The following is a 15,570-nucleotide window of genomic DNA, read 5'->3' on the forward strand; positions in this document are numbered from 1 at the left end:
TTTTTATAAATATAAACAAAGTTAAACTGCGGAAAGTTAGGGATTAGTCATGTGTGTGAAAGTGTGGAAAAAAACATGAACTCTCTTTTTCTGATATGGAATGGTTCAGTATGCATATACAGTTTGTTTACCCTGTTGACTGTACAGTATAAGACATATAGGATGTTCTCAGCCATCAGGGATGTCTGTGGAGTGTAACAAAACCCTTTCTTTCTGAACTCTAAGAACATGGAAACATGAAAAACTACCTTCCAGAGCCAGACAAACGCAATGAGCCGGGATAATGTGACTTTGAAAATGAGCATAACTGGACCAGCTAGCCCAGTAGCTATCACATTACCACAGAGTCAGGTAGGGCAGAGATGTTACACAGGGTAAGACTGACGCTTTGATGCCAGGGGGCAGAGGTTAATAGGAAAGGCGCCACAGTGAGAATATTTGCTATGCACATTACACACTTCACACAAACAAACACACACAACTGAAAAAATGATTTTCCCTGAGGTACATAAAACAAATGTGTGTGTGCTGACTTGTGTTCTCTCCCTGCTGCAGAAATCGAGCCGTGGATCCGCCGGTTCAAATCTGAGGGCACAGTCGATTACTCACAGCTGACCTTCGACCCCGGCCAGAACGAACTAATCGTAGGCGCCAGGTAACGGTGGCTTCTTCTATTACAGTATGAAATTTAATTTGAATTCAGGGTTGTAGCAAAGTATGTGTCTTAGCATACACAAATATGATAGTGCTGTTCATTGTCAAAGCCTGTGACAATGTGTCTGCTGGTCCTATTCACATTTTGCTGTATTTTTAGCAACGTTAAATGGACACCCACTGTGAAAATGTCACAATGCTACAATTTCCAAGTTTCCGGTGATTAGCTCGATACCGATATGTAATCCGGCTGCACAACCACACAATAAAACAATGAAAGGAACCGTGATTTACAATGAAAATTGAAATCTTTTTCGCTGACAGATACTTTTATAAAATGTGAGAATAGGATCGGTTTCCCTCTGTCCGGCTCTAATTAATAAGTGTGATGATTTCCACCCAGACTTTCACACTGTCCTGCCGAACATCTTGAGTTAAATTAATCTCATATTCCTGATCTGCCAGTGGCTTGGAAGGTCTCCAAGCAATTATTTTGTGACAACCACAGAAATGGTTTAAAATGAGGCGCTGTAACACTTCACGCACCCACGGGGCTAAAAATGGTAGAATAATTACTGGAAGCGGGGATTACTCTTCACTTCACCGGTGGTTCATTGTATCAGTAGAAAAGTTTTTTAACTTACAAGTAACGCCACAGGAAGTGCTAGTTAGCTGTCAGAATCTAAATGCAATGTGTAGTCATCAAGTGTTGCTATGAGCAAAAAAGCAAACACTTTAAATGGAGGTTTTAGAGCAGATATGTTCTGACTTGGCGTTTGGGAAACTGTCTGAGAGACTCCAAGGCCATTTTAATAGCTTGAAAAGCACACTAACATTGGGTTGAATATTTCTACAATTTTAAGAACGCATTAAAACGGCGTTTCTTGAGAACAAACAAAACACTCAATCTAAACAGAGCATAAACGTAAAAATAAACTCTCTTACTGCTCTGATTATTTTCCTAGAATGAGAAAGCTCACTCACTCAGTTTCTGCTAATGGCTCGGGCTGTCGATAGAGCTCTTTTACTTTGGATGTTTGGCGCTCACCCTGGAGTCAGCCAGTCCCGCAAACAAGACGAACAGAAACAACTGGAGCTCAGGGAATCCAGTAAAGCACATTAGATTGGGACTGGGAACTGTACAACAATCATTTCCAGCAACTTGTTCAGATAGGAGAGGTGTACGTCAAAACAAATATAAACATTTATAAATAATAAATAGTTATAAATAGTTATAAACAATAAAAGGAGGGCCAATGCATTGAAGACTTTTAAGCTCCCACATGTCTGCCTGTAATTTATAAGTCATCTTGAAGACTTTGATTAGTTTGCTCAGGTGTTTGATTAAGGATAGCGCTAAATTCTCGAGGACGGTGGCCCTCCGGGCAGATTTGAATAGTCCTGATATAGGGGATTAATGTTGTTTAAATTGGGTTGTGAGGAGACAAACTAAAGTCTTGTGGAGCTCCACGAGGATTTCAGCTTGACTGGTTCTCCCTGGAGCAGATTTTCTGGCTGTGCTGTCAGTGCCCAGGGCCTCACAAACACACCCACAGTCTGGACTAATGGACTATGTGAAGGTGCTGCGGTGGTGGGGCCATTCTATCAAGGTCACTGAACAACAGGGTTCGCACAAAGATACCCAAGAGCTCAAGCAATATTTCTGCCAATTACCAAGAGCAACCTGTCAAAAAACAGACTTAAGAGATTGAATTATGATGAAATTAGTTGTGCCTATTTTTCCAACTATTTTCGGCTACTGTAGAAACAACATGGCGAATTCCATGTAAGAGGACCCGAATTGTATGTAGATAGAAATGGCTCATTCTAAGGTAATAAAAACATAACACTTCATTACGCAAGGTCTTTGCACCTCTGGAGACATAGCTACGTATATTACATTACATTTCTGTCAATAGATCCTCCAAAAATGTACACATTGGACTTTTAACCCTCAACGGCACGAACGCAAATCATACAAAAACATACAAACGAGATGTATGAATTAATACGAAGAATCAATACGCCATCTTACGAATTTCCATGAGATTGGGTGGGTACTATCAGTTGGGCCTGGAGAAGATGCCCGGGCCCTGTAAATATTGATGAAGTGCTGCCTGGAAACTTCAAAGAGCAACTGCACATTTACATAACAATGCAACAAGAAAAATAAAAGCTGTAGACATCAATAACCTGGAATGAGCACCATTCCACAAGTTCAATACAATAGAAAGACTATTGATAGCTGTCACAGAGGTAACAGACCAGTGTCCTGTGCAAAGCATCCATTGATATCGAGAAGCTTAAAAGACTTTAAAACAGTGAAACACAATCAATAGACACTAATCACAGTAACCTGATTTATCATGTTCTCTCTTATGCAATAATACAGGCTCCATTGTCATGCCGTGTAAGTGTGCATTAGTGCTTTTGTCTGTAACAGACAGAAAATCATGCTAGACAGATTGATTGACAGATTGATTTGTCGTTCTGCCTACAGAATTCAATTTACCAATAGAGTTGGCGGAGCTGTTGTTGCAGTAAACTAACTTCAATTCGAGGAGATGTTTGGAGGACCACATTTTGTCTCTTTCACTCAAAAAATACAAGAGACTTTTGCTTCCTGGATTTAGAATGCAGTCAGCATTTACAGGCATGTGCTGTTTCAAACAAGCACCTTATCCTTAGGCAAGGTCCCGCACCAGCTCATTAAAGTGACAGTGGGCTACATACTTTGCATAAGAGGTTTTTCACTCCAACACACATTTAGCCCTCAGCCAGGTTTTCCAATCATTTGAAAAAATGTAAAAATTAACTAGTACACCAGGTCATACGTGTTAAAACAGGGAGTAAATAGAGAGCACATTAATATGATTTATTCAGCAATTAATTTGGCAATTAAGTTCATACACTTGTTTATTTCTAAAAAACATTCCTCTCACGGTATTGGCCGCAATTACACACGGAATGACCTGAAACGTCGCAACATCATTTATATCCCCAATGCCCGCCCGCCCTCTGAGACTACTGCTCCGACGCCTTGAGGATCATACCTTTGTGTCTTTTCTCTCAATCTCTTTCAGAAACCATCTCTTCAGGCTACATTTGGAGGATCTTTCATTGATCCAGGTGGGTGAGAAAGTCTGTATGTCTCCTTTTTGTTTGTTCCTACCCAGAATTTATCAGACGGCTCAAAACCCAGGTTGAGACTAACAGGTGTTGCTGCTGTTATGTGTGAATGCCAATTGCGCGGAGAAGCACTCTGCCAATTTAAAAGCTGTCGATTCTCTTTCAACACAATAGAAACGTGACATGCGTTTGGGCACCGTCGGCTGATGCTTCCTGTTGAAGTGATGTTTAAACTTTCTGTGAGCTTTATTTAACCTGTTTAGAAGCTGTTCTTATTTTTATGACCAGGTGTCTGTTTATGCATAAATTTACATTTGGATATTTCAAACAAAGATTTTAGGCAATGTCTGAGTATGATAAAAGGGATAGTTCACCCCAAAATGACATTACAAAACTGTAGGACTTTCTTTCTTCTGCAGAAAACAAAAGAAGATATTTTGAAGAATGTTGGTAACCAAACAACACTGGCCCTTATTGACTCCCATTGTACAGACTCCAAACCAGTTTTAACCAGAGTTTATACAGTTATGAGTTTCAGACATTTCTGAAAATAACTTCATGAAGCGTCATATACAGTACATGTTTTAAATGACATAACGGTGATTAAAATGATGACAGAATTTTCAATTTTGGGTGAACCATCCCTTTAAGGAGTCGTAGAATCAGGTACTTCCAAATGTTATACTTCAGAGTCATTCTATAAAAGCCAGAAACATTAAATCCTATTTTGGAGCCCAGTTTAAAGGGCAACCCTGTTGAAAAAAACAGCATATGCTGGTTTGGTATGTTTTGTTGCTGGTTTGCTGGTTTGTGCTGGTTTATGCTGGTTTAAACTGGTCATGTGCTGGTTTAAGATGGTCCTTAGCAGGCCATGTGCTGGCCCATAGCTGGTTTAAGCTGGTCAAACCAGCATCAAAACATAACTAACCCAGAATATGCTGTTTTTTTCAACAGGCAAATGGGCCTGAAAAAGCTTTCCCTGAACTTAATCCCTACTTTATTGATAATCATTTTCAAGCATAATTACCCAAGAGTAACTGCTGTCTGCAGCAAGCCAGTTTACTTTCTCCCTTCCATTGCATTTAGCATCTTATAACCCTGTAAATAATAATACAAACATTGACATGTTTGAAAAATGTGATGCTTTTCCCAGCGTAAAGAAGGGGGTTCTTTCCAGGCCTCTAAAAGGCCAATCAATGGCTGTTTAACAATTTAAACATCATGGGGTCTCCTCAAAGATAGTGACCTCCTGGGGAAAAAGAGCAAACAGACCATCCCCAATTTTTGAGCCTTTTGTTCAGACCCACTCACAGGAAACCAACATGACAAAGATGAGCCCTTCCATTTCTCTCTGGCCAACGCTTGGCTTCTTAATAGAATTTCTTCAGTTTCCTCACAGCATGGCGTCTTGTGTGTACTTTCTCTTGTTGGTCTTTTTATGTCCTTTGTCATTGCCACACTGACTTCGCTCAAGGTTTCCTAGAAAAAGAAAATGTTTTGATGATGTGTTGTGAGGAACGATTCCCAATTTATCTTGAGCTGAGACACATTGTAACCTATGTGTTCTTATATGTTATGTTTTTAAAATGTTTAATTTATGCCTCTGGCTTTTATCCAAATACGTCATTGCTAGCATCTTTCTACCAGTTGTGCTACAAAAAATGTTAAAGAGCTGCGAAACCACTGCAAGTGGTTTTACAGTTTCTTCAGAATAAACTTGTAATAGGAAAAAGTATTTTAGTATTATCTGTTTTAGAATGTTGCTTCTTCATGTCTTCCTGGTGTAATTTCAATAATGCTGACATGTAATGAGTGAGAAGTCCTGAGACCTGTGAAGGAAACGGTATGGAAACGACTGCTTTCATCCATCATTGATCTCACAGAATAGAACTTTTGGTAGCAATGACGCATTAGCAATGTAAAAATAAACCCACAGAATGACCCGGGATGTTTTAGCAACACCTCTGCTGGTGCTTTAAAGCACAGGAATGCTATACATTAAAAGGCTTTTAATGGCAGGATAAATGCTAACAGTGCATTATATATCACTATACTATATACTCATATTGTACATGGCCACTAGTGTACGTGCCAGTTTCAATATAATTTTATTATTTCAAGTTTAAAGCTCTAATAAAAATATACTGTAGGTGTTATCCTGAAATGGGTCTCTTCTGTCTTCATTTCTGCAGTGGTGTAGATGAAACAGTTTGGGCGACTGTAGATTGAAGTGTTATTTTAAGGATAAAGGTTACCTTCAGTTGATCCGGTCTGTAACATAATTTAACATAAAGACTTCTCTACAGATTCTCTGTAGGTGCCCTTGCAATGATAAAAAACAGAAGAAAGGTTTTGTTGAAGCAGACCTCTTTGGAAGATAGGGCAGGTCAGATATAATTTAATTAGACGTGAAAGTGTCAGACAGGTTTAGTTTAAAAAATATATATACGTATATTAAGAAGAGGAGTGGTTTCAACTGTCAATGGAAAGTCACATACTCTGTTTAGACAGCGAGTTAGCACACTTGCTGACAGGTCCAGATGATATCCCCTAATTCTCGTCGTCTGCGTGCCGCCGCTGTTCTGTCAGGCTGTTGTCCAGAAGAGAGGTGAGGAAAGCCGGTTTCTTGAGAGAAAAACTTCTGACTTACTACACTGAATTTTGTAGGCTCCCTGTGAGCAGCATGAAAGGACATCACTGAAATCAACATAGACACAGAAAACCAAGTCAAAATATGAGTGAGATTAGGCACGGAAATGGTAGGCGTACAACAAACCCTTTGGGCTCTCTGTGTGTCTGTACTCATTTTTTGCTTTGTTTAATGCTCCCATGCTTTCGTCTGTCTCCTTGTTTTTACTTTTTTTTTCGGGTTCTTTGGAGGGAAAATGATTCTTTTAGACTATAAAAACATAAGAAAGAAATGGTTTCTACAAAAACGGTTCTTATATGGCATCACTATCACATATATACTGTAGGTCAATGACGTATAATAAGGATTTTCGACATGCCAATTTTAAAATTCAAATAAATAATATATTTTGCAGATATTCAAATATTAAGAATGTGGTGTACAAATTTAAATGCTGATTAAAATTTTAAATTAAGTGATTTTAGTGTTTTTCATCTATGAATTGGCCATAACATTAAAAAAATGTCATGTGGTGCGACCGTGATTTATCTTAAAATTAATTCATTTCCTTGACATGCTTAACTGTTTTACAAATCGTTAGTATTTAAAGTGTTTAGAAACCATGAAAAAACATTTGTTATAACTATTGTTATGTAAAAGCATCCAATATAAATTTAAGCATCTTCAAAGTTGCTAGAATTTGCAATATCTTTTCTATCTATGCTTGACTCTTACTGGCTGCTTTTATTAATTATTTGATCCAAGTAATCAGGGGCGTAATTTCCACTGGGGACAGGGGGGACATGTCCCCCTCACTTTTCAAAATCCTGTTTGTGTCCCCCTCACTTTCAAATTAGTTTGTAATGATTTTTTAACCACACGCCGTCATCGCCACGGAGAAGTACTAGGACCGAGCAGGACACAGCAAGCCTGCCTGTGACGATGCGCGCGTCGCGTGCACACTCTAAAAATAGATCACTGAAAGATTGTTTTCATTCACGTGGTTTTGATTTGAATTTCTTAGAAATGAGTTTTTACGTGGTCGTTGTTTCGGTAGGCTATGTTAAACTGTTTCCGTATAATGGACTTCTGTGGGGAAGAAACACGTAACGCGTGATTTATTACTTTTTTCGTTTAATAAGGACTTGATCTTTTAACAGCAGTTAGTGTTTATGACAAGGCTTGACAGAAACGTGGGCTTCCCTGGTCATTGTTTAGGTACGTTAAACCTCGTTAAGCATTTTAGAAAGTCATCCGGTTCGTCTCCTTCCGATTTAGGTTTACAAGCCATGTTTTCCTCCGTTTCTCAGTCAATACTCGCATTTTCTCACAAGTTTTGCTACACAATAAAAACACCTTTTGGTTTCATGGTTTAATCAATTTAAACAATCAAAAACAACACAAAACATAGGTATTTTGAATTTGTGATAGGATTCAAATCAAAAACATTTTCCCCCATTTTGTGCCCCCCCCACTTCTCAAACCAAAGTTACACCCTTGCAAGTAATTAATTTAAAAAATATTATTTATAAAAAAAAATTGTGAAAGAAATGGCACAATTATATTTTTGTCAAACATTGAAATATACACCTTCGGATTAAAATATTTTTAAGATCATGAGCAACTTTTTTTCATGAGCAACTGCACATCGCATATAAAACTCCACTATTGCTTGCTAACTGTAAACAGTTAAAGGAAAAGTTAATCTCAAAATCAAAATTGTGTTATTTTTTACTCACCCACATGATGTTCAACATGTTTTAAGACCTCCCGGTGTCTTCGGAACACAAACAATGATATTTTAGGTGACATCCGAGAGATTTTAAGGCCTCCTTATAGACATCATGGTTATAGTTGTTGTCAAGGTCCAGAAAAGTACTAAAGATATCATTAAATTGTATCATTAAAGAGCACCTATTGTTCAGTCATCTGGTCATAGTCTACGACGATCCATTACACCTTGCTCAGCCGATTTTCCTCTGTCAAGTCCATTCTCCCTTGAGCATTTTGCATATTGTACAGTAGCAGCACTCCTAGCGTCATTGATTAATTGCCTGAATAAATCTGCATTGTAGTCATTTCATTGTATTTCAAGCTTGACAAATGAACACCTGAGTTTGTTTCCCCAGTATGCTTCTTTTCAGAAGATTTGTGAGGGTACAATCTGTTGTTAATATGCAACATGAGCAACACTACAAAATTATCTTCCCTAATGCATATGTATAACCTCAAAACTGCGTCTTTAAATAATTGAGCTTTTTATTCTAATTGAATTGGATTAGGTCTTGTTGCTCCTGTCTTTTTGCCAGGCTTCTCATCGGGCGGCTTGTTGACCGATACCCCTAAAATAAATCTGTCTGGCCTCTTAAACAATTAGCCTGTTGTGTCAGTTCAACACTCATCCACATCGTATCAACTTGTATTAACGCAGTGGTAGCTCTTCAGACTGTGGCAGCCATCTCAGTTTAGATGTACCAGACTGGAACTGCCATTTACATTCACTCCCACTGCAAATATGCTAATCGTCGTGATTTAAACCTGTGTTTAGCACTTTGCTCTGAGCGGCTATGCCCATGAGCACAATTCCATTCTACGCTGTAGCTACTACACACATGCAACCGTGCATTTTGTTCAGCAAAAATAGAGCCATTACCGTGATTGATGATTGTATCATGTCAGGTGCTGTGTTTGATTTTTATTTTTTTTAAATTATGGATCATTGTTCATTTTATCTTGTTTATATTTTATCCTGTGGCACCAAAGATTGAGATAATGAATATTTATTTGCCCGTGGTGCTGATGTTGCAAGGCACTATTGCAAGACTGTACAGTGATGTACACTTAAACTTAAACACTCCCTTGCAGTAATGTTATGTTGCTTAAGCGTTTTGCTGCTGTATTGAGTTTACATCATTAACTACTTTTACATGCCGATATAAAGCACAAGTAAAAGAGACAGATTGTCAGTCATGTATTTCATTAACCTCTCTTACTCACCGTCACTAAAACAATTACATGCACTGATCAACAGAACACTTGTGCTAATTTCTGAGGCCGACTCTTCCAGTTGCTCAGCCATTTAAATTCAGAAAATAATGAACATATGAGCTCCCCTTCAGCAGTCTATACACTGTAACTCCATCATCTGATGTCTGATTAACAGAAGCCCGAGGCTTGGAATGCGGTCCAATATGGCAATTACAGTCTGATAATGGCTACTTAGCAACAAACCCAGTAAATGCTGCTGGGACATTTTTCCATTTACATATATAATGAGTGGAGATATATTGGGTTTTGGTAAAAGATCACTTTTGGCTAGAATTGCAGTAATAGATGAGCTTCCCTTTCATACTCATCTGCCAGCCATTGTTGCAGCTCAAAATTACATCACTGTTGAGAGACCTTAAAGTCATAGTGAAATTAAAAATGACAATTCTTATTTTTTCATGAAATATTGCAGCGTTTATAGAAAATAGCTTATCAATGTGGGCCATTTTCTTTTTAAAATTCATGTACCATCATAATCTTCAGTTAAAATCTGAAAATGCACTTCCGCCCTGAAATGACTATCCATCACAAATGACGTAAACTAGACGGCTTGGCCGGAGCATCCGTTAAACTCCTCCCCTTCAACTGTCAGTCTTCTACCAATTTCATTTCAAAATCAATCCAACAGCTGTTTTTACAGTGAAAAACGCAAGCCACGCCCACTAAATTTCTCCCTTGAATTTCAATTTCCCTCGAAATTCTGTCAGAATACGGAAGTGAAAACAATCGCAACTTCCGGTTCAAGGGGTACTTTAAGATTTTACACTTCAGTGCACTATAATTGTAAAAATATAGGATTAATCCAATTTGAAATATGTGACTTTTACAGTAAGATAGATGTAATGATTCATCTGTGATCTGTTGGCTATTGAAAGGAGCAGAATTCGTGAAATACTCCGAAGCGTGCTTGTGGTTACATTCTTCAGACAATATCATCCCAGACAATACAAGCATGCAACAGAAATGCCTACAGTCCCTTATGCATATTTTGTCTTGTCTTGGCACTGTGAAATATGGTAAATTCCAGGAGGAATTCTGAAAGTGCCGCATGGTGGGCGACTCAACCCACACTCTGCTGACTGGGTCTCTCTGGCCCACCTGTTCTTCACAATGACTGCTTAGTTCTGGGGTCTGCGGCAGCCCGTCTGGAACAATGGATTAACTCTGTCCATGCAGGAAAGGTCAAACTGTACATTACAGTGTTTTCAAAAGATTTTACATGGTGTTTTTGTTTTGCAGTTTATGTTAATAGTTTTGTAGTCATTATGTAACAAGTTGAAAACAAGCAGCTGAAAGCACTTTACTGTAGGGCATTTTGTTATATATATATAACACATTTTATTAGAACACTTGCTATAATAAAGTGAAAACACACATATTTTAGGAATATGTCAAAAACACATTTTCAATTATTATGCAAATAAAACTGAAACGACTTTATTCACATTTTTATTCCCAAAAATTGAGCCGGCACATTTAACTTCCAAAAGTCAGAAATTCATCAAGCGTAACATTCAATCACAAACCTTGGCACAAACCTTATATTGGTTGGAGTTTAATACATTTGTTAAGCACTGTATATATATACTGTATATATACTGTATATACAATATATGTAAGAATTTTTAAGATTCTTAAGGCTAATTTTAATAAGAATCACACTAGATTTGTTAAGAATGTTGTTCAGTTGTAAAAGCAGAAAAGTCATAAACAAACACTGGGAGGGTATTGAGCCTTTTGCTGATCTGATACCCGTTGCCTTTATTTACAGGGAAAACGGAAGCATGTTTGTTAAAGTGAGCTACGTGTTCGTCCTCTCTTCTTTTTCTGAATACTTTTTGAAAAATGTGACTTATGTAAAGATGTTGCAGAGTGCAAATAACATTCAAGTCATTAATGGTTTCTGCTTCATTACACCATTAATTAGCTCGACTGATGAATGATGCTGAATAAATAATGAAATTGTTTAGATTATCCTGGAAATTCACAATACAATTTTCAAAAGCACAATTTGACCTAATTTGTCTCGATAATGGTTTTAGTAGTGACTCTTAATTCACATTTTACTCCGTTTTTTGCTGAGCTAAATGCAACGCCTCAAGTGGGCGACTGCTTACTCAAAGTGTTTTTTTGCTAGCACAAATTTCTTAAAAGACGGCCGAATGCTGCCCATGCTCTCTTGGTCTCTGTGCTGATGTGCAGTTTGTTTGTATGACTGACTGCCCTCAAAATAGCTGGTTTCTTGCCTGGGGTATAAGTAGAATGTCTGATCTTTGTGACTAAGGCTCTGTGCCGTCGTCAGTGAGAAAGTTCATGAGATATCCACTGTTATAACTATAGTGTTGTGCCTCAGCTTGGCTGCCTGGCTATAATTATGGTTTATGACAATATACTTTACTGCCATCTTTGAAGCATGAAAGAGTACAGTGGCTCCCCTTAGCTTTCTTTGCTCATTCCCACCGTCGTGGTACTGTTGTGTCGGGAAGAGAAAGTGCTATATCAGTTGCTAATGGTTATTTTGACACATTAAATCATCTTTCATGTCACCCTGGATGTGAAGGAGTTTCCCTGATGTCTCCATCTCTCATTGGAAGATAAGCCCATTTCGCCGTCTTGCGTTGGAGATTTGGCGCGAATCGGCCCCGTGGGGGAAACTCATTCGGCAACATGACCAGGCAAAACAACAGCTTTTCATTCCTGCATTTGCACATTCACACCCTGCCGTCTCTTAAGTGTCATTCGGAAGATTCCCTGTTGGCCGGAGGGAATGAGAAAGGCGGAATTACTTTGCTTAATATTGGTGTTTGCAAAGGGTCATGCATCAAGGGATGGGTGCACAATTTCCCTGTTCAGCCTCAGGCCCGGTTGACACAAGAATCCCATCTCGTAACGCCGTGATGGAAGATTCTCCGGCCTGCTTCTGGAAATGAGTCAAAGTAACATCTCAGCTACTGTAGCAGCCACTGGGGTTCCTGCCCACTATATCACTTCAAAATGAGGTTACTGTCTAGCCTGTTTGGGCCTCCTGAGGGAATGATAATTTCTTATTAATTTTTCAGTTCCGAGAAAGATAGAATGGTTGTTATGCCACTGAAACATGTTCCTTAATTGTTTTTTGATACTTAGCTGTCTGCTTCCACTTGGCAAGCTGGAGTTGGGATCGGAGCCAGAGATAGCATGGTCAATAAATGCAAGGAGGTCATTTGAAATTAGTTTCTATTTGGAGGCAGTTCCAGAAATCAAACTTGGCATTATCCAGCGGTTCTGTGCCAGCGGTGAAATGTGAATGCTGCCTTAGTCTATGTACGCACTCATTGTCTCTGGGACACTCATTTCTCAGTAGAGGACGGCACACACTGCTTCTGAAAAGCCTGTTGTTTTTTTCTCCCAGAATGCAATTGAGCTGAATACAAGTGATTATCATCCGAGATCTGACTGCTTTCTATGGCCAAGTTAATTTATCCTCAGCGACAATCGATAATACTTGGCTAAACCAAGAGTGGATTCAAACAAAACTATTTTTCTCCCCATTCTATTATATATCTTAAGAGTAAGATGTATCATAATCTATTTTTTTCTGTTAATAATGACAAAAATGATAGACCTACCAGTAAATAATTTAACTTTTTTTCATGCTTCATGTCTGTTTACAGGAAGCAGAATGGCACTGTGATGAGTTTACCAAAGGAGCCTGTTTCAGTCGGGGAAAATCAGAGGTGAGTATCTTCAAAAGCTCCCATACACACTGAAAAATGTTAGGGTTATTTAAACCCAGCATTGGGTCAAAAATGGAAGAACCCAACCGTTGGGTTAAATTAACCCAGCAAATTGGTTATATTTGACCCAACAATGGGTTAAACAACCAAATATTGGTCAATTTATAACCTAACGGGTGGATTTGTCCATTTTTGACTCAACGCTGGGTTAAAAATAACACAATAATAAACTTTTTGGAGTTTAATGTTTAGGGGATAATCCGTTACGCAATGATCCCACTTTTTAATAGACTAAAATATTATACATTATGCTTCTTATTCACAAAATTCAGTGTATTTGCATGGCACTAAAACATTTACTATAGTAAAATTTAATTTGAAAGAAAAGTTTGTTATTGTTCTTGGCAGTAGTAATTCATCAAATAATGATCAGAATATGGAAAAGAGTGTTTTAATTTGTCAAATATGAAGACGTTAACATTTTTAAGCACCCATGTGCCTGGATCTCAGTTGTGGAGTGATGATTTACAGACCCAGTAAAACTGCATCCTCCACAAACTAGCACTTAGAATCAGTCTGCAAGTTGGGAATTGCAGTATGCAAATTAAGTGTTATACAATTATTTTTGTGGGCATATTTCGCCTTTACTTAATTTTTTAAATTCCTTTACCACTACAGCACTAATACAATGCTGGCAGCACTTGACCACAATTCATTTATAAATTCCCACCTCAATATGTTGAAGTTCTGCTTAAAATGAAGGTTGTTTTTATTACAAGTGTGTACCTAAGAAAGTAATCACCCTTCAGCCTAAAATAGCTAGTGCATTATTTATGAAACAGTTCTGTGTGAGGCATTCCCAGGTCTCTTCTACTTTTCTAAGGAGCTGTTTCCATGGCACTAATGTACCGGCTCCCTTGTGTTTTTGACGGCTGACTGAATCAGATCAGATTTGTGCTACAAACTGTTTCTTAAGCCTCCTTAATATTTCACTTACTCTAGGTCTGTCAAATGGAAGACAAAAGATCCCCCTTTGTTTTATAGTATGCAATACGCTGAGCTAAGCCAGGTGTGGGACTCTGGGAGTGTGTTTGGGATCAGCCTGTCATCCAGCCAGCCTAACCCGAACCCCAAGGTGTATTTCTGGGGCCCGTTGTGGTTAAGGTCTGCACGAATGTTCCCATGACTGTTTTTCAATTCGTGAAACGTGGTCAGAGGCTCATGAGATGTTACTCTTACCGAAATGTCATTGTAATTCAGAAATGCAAGCACAGCCACCTTTTCCAAAAGACGGCTGGCAGTAACAAACTTAAAAATGTGGAGCTTTTTAAGATTTTTTGATTTTTCTTCTACATAATTTGTAGCGGTGCTTTAATCACGACAGTGTGCACATTATCTGTTAGACAGTTGACGCAGTTCAACCCTCTTGAGAAAGTTGCATCTTAAAAGCACAGCAGCCAGGCTACAGCGAGACAGACATCTTCAGCTTTTTTCGACTTTAAAAATAGTCCAACTTTAGGAACATGTCTTCAGACCCCTGCTTTCACCAGCCATGTTGCACTTCGTCTGGCTGTTGATGAACACATCAACACATCTTATGTAAATTCTCTAACAAATGTGTCTTATCGTGATCTAGTGAACCTTTATGTATCAACAGTGCATATGGCATCTCAAAATAGACTATCACCATGTTTGGTTGTTGTACACATCACAAAGCAAAATGCAAAATTCTTTACCAAACAGCGTCTTTAAAAGAAGTCTGTGAGTAATCCTTGAAGTGGTGTATCTAAGTCTGTTGTTTCAAGAACAAAGGGAAGAGTTTGACGCAATGCATGGTGTTCTATTGACTCCTCTTTGTTTATAATGCTAACGGCGCATTATAGCCACTATATTACGCTATGGAATACAGCCATCTGTCAGGGGTTTTCATAAACACGACATATCGTGATGCGGTGGGCATATTAAATCTCAGTTTATTTACCCATTCACCGAAGCACTGCCCGTCAGCCAAATTGCATTAGCGAATGTAAATCACGCTTTTCTTTGCAGCACTTTGCGTATCGCCGAGAAATAAATAGCTTTACAAGTTAACAGCCATTGTGATGAGGGAATAAAGCAGACCCCCTCCAGCACCGCCTTGGAACACCTTTAAATCAACCGAGAGAGAGACAGGGTGACAGGGTTTCAAGTACTTGAGACAAGTGTGATTTACTGGCTCCTAAATTTTCGAAAAGCCTTGTAAAAACACACCGAACTGAGGCGGTGCAGTTTAAAAAACTTGGAGCTGGTTAATACTGCAATAATTTTGTTTGGAGGTCAACCGTAACCCAGCTTCTGTACTGTATACAGTAGGCTACACATTTTTGAGAATTGGCCAGAATCCCTTCAGCGTGA

The 15,570-nt window shown here is 38.5% G+C and overlaps 1 protein-coding gene across 2 annotated transcripts in view; it reads left to right on the forward strand.

Moving 5' to 3' along the window:
- The window catches only part of sema5a (sema domain, seven thrombospondin repeats (type 1 and type 1-like), transmembrane domain (TM) and short cytoplasmic domain, (semaphorin) 5A), a 109,097-nt gene that overhangs the window by 39,798 nt on the left and 53,729 nt on the right, over positions 1-15,570 (forward strand). For both annotated transcript variants that reach the window (XR_008961856.1, XM_057323008.1), the window contains exons 3-5: positions 556-655; positions 3,738-3,783; positions 13,114-13,176. Coding sequence is in view for 1 of the 2 variants with exons in the window: in XM_057323008.1 (XP_057178991.1) it covers positions 556-655; positions 3,738-3,783; positions 13,114-13,176 (209 nt within the window). In the remaining variant the exon portion in view is untranslated. The remainder of the gene's footprint in view (positions 1-555; positions 656-3,737; positions 3,784-13,113; positions 13,177-15,570) is intronic.

Source organism: Triplophysa rosa, linkage group LG23, assembly GCF_024868665.1.
Source record: "Triplophysa rosa linkage group LG23, Trosa_1v2, whole genome shotgun sequence".
In the NCBI taxonomy this organism is placed as follows: Eukaryota; Metazoa; Chordata; class Actinopteri; order Cypriniformes; family Nemacheilidae; genus Triplophysa; species Triplophysa rosa.